Source organism: Orycteropus afer, unplaced genomic scaffold (assembly GCF_000298275.1).
Source record: "Orycteropus afer afer isolate SDZICR_OR568_19922 unplaced genomic scaffold, OryAfe1.0 scaffold00140, whole genome shotgun sequence".
NCBI lineage: Eukaryota > Metazoa > Chordata > Mammalia > Tubulidentata > Orycteropodidae > Orycteropus > Orycteropus afer.
Window position 1 is genome coordinate 6,310,575 of NW_006921727.1, and position 3,942 is coordinate 6,314,516.

At 38.4% G+C, this 3,942-nt stretch overlaps 1 protein-coding gene across 1 annotated transcript in view; it reads right to left on the bottom strand.

The window, feature by feature from the left end:
- The window catches only part of GFRAL (GDNF family receptor alpha like), a gene marked incomplete at its 5' end in the record, with an annotated part of 82,325 nt that overhangs the window by 5,980 nt on the left and 72,403 nt on the right, over positions 1 to 3,942 (bottom strand). The window contains 2 exons of the mRNA XM_007945631.2: positions 740 to 812; positions 899 to 994. Coding sequence (XP_007943822.2) covers positions 740 to 812; positions 899 to 994 — 169 coding nt within the window. The remainder of the gene's footprint in view (positions 1 to 739; positions 813 to 898; positions 995 to 3,942) is intronic.

The window sequence follows — 3,942 nt, forward strand, 5'->3', positions numbered from 1 at the left end:
TTCCGTAGTGATACTGCCTCGGAAACCCAAGGAGGGGTCGCTATGAGTCGGGGCCGACTCGACGGCACATAACAACAACAACAACAACAATTTATAAATGCTAACTAAGTGGAAAATTTTCAAACCCTAGACTTTAGAAATCTAGAGACTGATGTATCTTTAATTGTAAAAAGTCCCACATGCCCACTTGAGCACTGCTCAATTCCAGCAATGAAGGTAGCCAAGGAAAAGGTAGATTTGGAAAGAGAATTAATTTCAGGTAGTAGTAATATGTTTTTCTGTGTGTACTTTGTGAGGCTTCATTAAATGTCTTTTTTAATTAGTGTATATAAAGTTAGAGTGACAAATTTTCAGGTAAATATAAACTGTATGAAGTACACAACAGATCCATCATGTAAACTAATAAATCCTGCCCATGATTTCAATAAGAATTATATCAAAATTCAATTTGGATTTTGTAGGAAGTACAGGGAAAAGGTCAATGATAGTTTTATTTAGGGGCATATACAATGGGTATGCACTTGTAAAATGCAACATAAAGAATACTCTATGATCACATTTCCCTAACAGATGAAGACAGAGTTATGTTTCCATGGACTTAATCCAACATACAAAGTGATTTAGTACTTCTTAATGGAACTTCCATTGTCAGGCCTTTTGTAAACTCTACTGTAATGAAATGTATTTTCACATGGCTAAATGATTTCATTCTGATACAGACAGATATATCTCCAGTTACCTCAGTTTGAGAAAAATCAAAAGAAGGATTCCGCAGGTGCCTGTCATACACATGAGAGCATAGATGACTTCTTCTAGAGGGGAAAAAGATAAACAAATCACTGGATTCTTAAAGGAAATTTATAAGGAAAACATATTACAGCATTAATGTTTAACTGACCATTGATAGGGGAATGAAATCCAGTTAGTGTGATTTCCTTAGCAGAGTTTTTTTGATACAATGCAATGCCTTTGACGTTAGACAAGGTTGGATAATCTGAAAGAAAATTACGAAAATTCAATTACATCCTTTAAAGGCCCACATAATTTTTACCACACATGTTACAATTTTATTGCATTTTAAGCAGCCATTTGCTTCTATGACACTATATTATACAATTTGATTGATTTAGGTGAAAATGGGAACACTTTTCTTAAATAATGAAAGGTTATTTTTCTTACATTTTTAGAGTTTGTTTTAAAAAATTAAAGTTATCTGTTAATAAGATAACTTCCTTACAGAAATTAATTATTTTGGAAACCATACTTACATAAAAATAACTCAGGAAAGGAAAGTGAGAATGATTGCACAACTCAAAGACTATAATCAATGTTACTGAATTATACATGGTGTGCATTATGCTGTGTATATTCTCAACAACAACAAAATATTTTTTTTTTTAATTATGTTTTATAGGATAATTCATTGTATTTTATAAGGACACTAAAAAAAGGAAAAAAAGACAGAAGTTTAAACCACTCACTGGGGTATTGAAAAATATTCATTTTTAGCAAGAGTGATTATTTTTGGTATGTTTTTAGCGTATTTATCTTATTTCCCTAAAACTCAGGGTACATAGGAGTTCCTTTAAAGGAAAGTCTCCAAACCGATCACTCTGTGCACCTGTCCCCTCAGCCATCTGAATATTGGGTTTTGCTTTGTACTCTGTTCTCTTTCCTTTTGTTTCCTGGACAGCCAGACTTTCAATTTTTCTCCCTTCCTTCCTTTTTTCCTCTGTCCCTCCTTCCCTCCCTCCCTATCCCCTTCTTTTCCTTCCTCCCTCCTTCCTTCTTTCCTTCCTTCCTCTCTTTCTTCCCTTTTTCATTCCTAGAGTCCCAAGGCGGTATCACTACGAAAGTAGATTGCCCATCCTTCCTTCTGAGGAGTGGCTGGTGGATTTGAACAGCCAGCCTTCTGGTTAGTAGTCAAATGCCTTAGGCACTACACCACCAGAGCTCCCATCTCTTGCAATTAGGCAAATTAAAATATCTGGATATTAAGTGTCAAGTCTGAGAATCTTTAGTGGGATAACAATGGGCTCATATGAGCGTATCTGAGGCAGAAAAAAGCAGCAGAAGTGAGGTGGTTTGACATTGGAATCAATGTGAAAACTTCCTGTCTTTGGACTAATTCTCACCAAATGGAAGAACTAGTTGGGGAGTAGTAGAAGTGGGGTGGACTTTCTAATCTTTTTTTCTTTAAGAACAGTGATTTATTGAGCTTTTGGTTACAGTTTTGACATCAACTTAGGTTCCCACTTGACAACGTCCACACAAATTGTTCAGTGATATTAGTTACATTTATCGTATTGTGTCAATATTCTCTTTAATTGTGTTCTATTTGTTCCTTTTCCAGAACTGTATTCTAGTTTCCCTACTCCCTTATCTTCTCATCTTTGCTTTTGGGTAATTGTTATGTAACTTTTAGTCTCATACTGATGGCTTTTAAGTAGGGCACTGATCCTATGAGTGTTGTTGTGTTGTTGTTATGTGCCGTCGAGTTGGCCCCGACTCATAGCGACCCCTCCTTGGGTTTCCGAGGCAGTATCACTATGGAAGTAGGATTGCCCAACCTTCCTTCCGAGGAGTGGCTGGTGGGTTTGAACCGCCAGCCTTCTGATTAGCAGTCAAGTGCTTTAGCCACTATGCTACCAGAGCTCCTAATCCTATGAGTAGGATCCTTTATTTTCTGTGTCACTGCTATTTTGTGCTTATAAAATAAATTTTGTTATTAATTATAAAGATAAATGGAAGAATTGGGCTGCTTCAAATAATACTCTTCATAATAGTGCCTTTCATTTTGGAAGAATTCATTTTAATCAAATTGAGCATACAGATATTTTGGTTAAATAAGTTATAGTAATAAAAATGTACATATCCACTCCTCACTGACAACCGTGGTTAGGCTCCAAGACCAAGTCATTATGCCAATTGGTGTTATGTGAAGAAGGAGGCTATGGAGGTAGTCCTAGAGCCTGGATCCTCAGAACTGCTGTACCTCCAGTACCGTTATGCTCTGGACCCCAAGGCCCTACCATTGGAGCAGGAGCTAAAGTGACCTGAAGCACAGTGGCTGGACCTCTCACACAGTTGTTGGCATTGGGGCTTGGGCAACAAGTGGGATAAGCATAAAGACAATCAGTGGAGGTTGCTAGCCATGCCCATGCCCCCACAGTTTCTTCCTTTGGAACCTCAGCCACCTGCTACCATGCTGCAGGTTGTGGAGGACCCCATAGAAATGAGCAACCCCATAGAATGAGCTCAGTAGCTTGAGCTGTGAAGGAGAGGGGGTCAGCCAGCTTCGGCTGCAGCCCCCAGGCCCTGAATTACTCCTAGTGCCCTTCCCACCACAGAACTTGGTCCCTCTAGGCACTTGAGTAGAGGGGAGCAACAGCAGCAACTTTTCCTGCTCCTGCCTTCTCCTGGGTCACTCTGGCCATTTGCAGGCCCTTCGAAGAAGAGCTTCCTCAATCCACCTCAGTTGCCTCTTTCACATGAAGAACTGCAACAATGGCTCCTGCAGTGGGGATGGGACCCACAAGAAGCCTTCTGGAGAGCCGGCTACTTCTGCTGTGAGCCTGACAGACACAGGTAGTTCTGTGGACCAGAAGCTGGACACTGGGAGAAAACCAAGTTAATGCACAAAATAGTTGGACAGTAGATTTTTCACTATTGTCATAATAAGAAATGTCAGATAACAAGTGATTAGTAGGTGTATTTAAATAAATTCAGAACATACAGGATATATTTTTTGCTTCTTTTAAAATCCTATGGTGTTCTGTGAAGTTTCAGGCAGATTCTTAATCTAGATTTAAATTTATATAATACATATGGCAAAGTAATTATTTGAATGATGCTATAGTTTTCCATTATGAAATTCTATCCTTAAGTACATTTGGTCTTGTTAGATATCACTATTCAACCTTGTAAAGGTAAGTAATAATA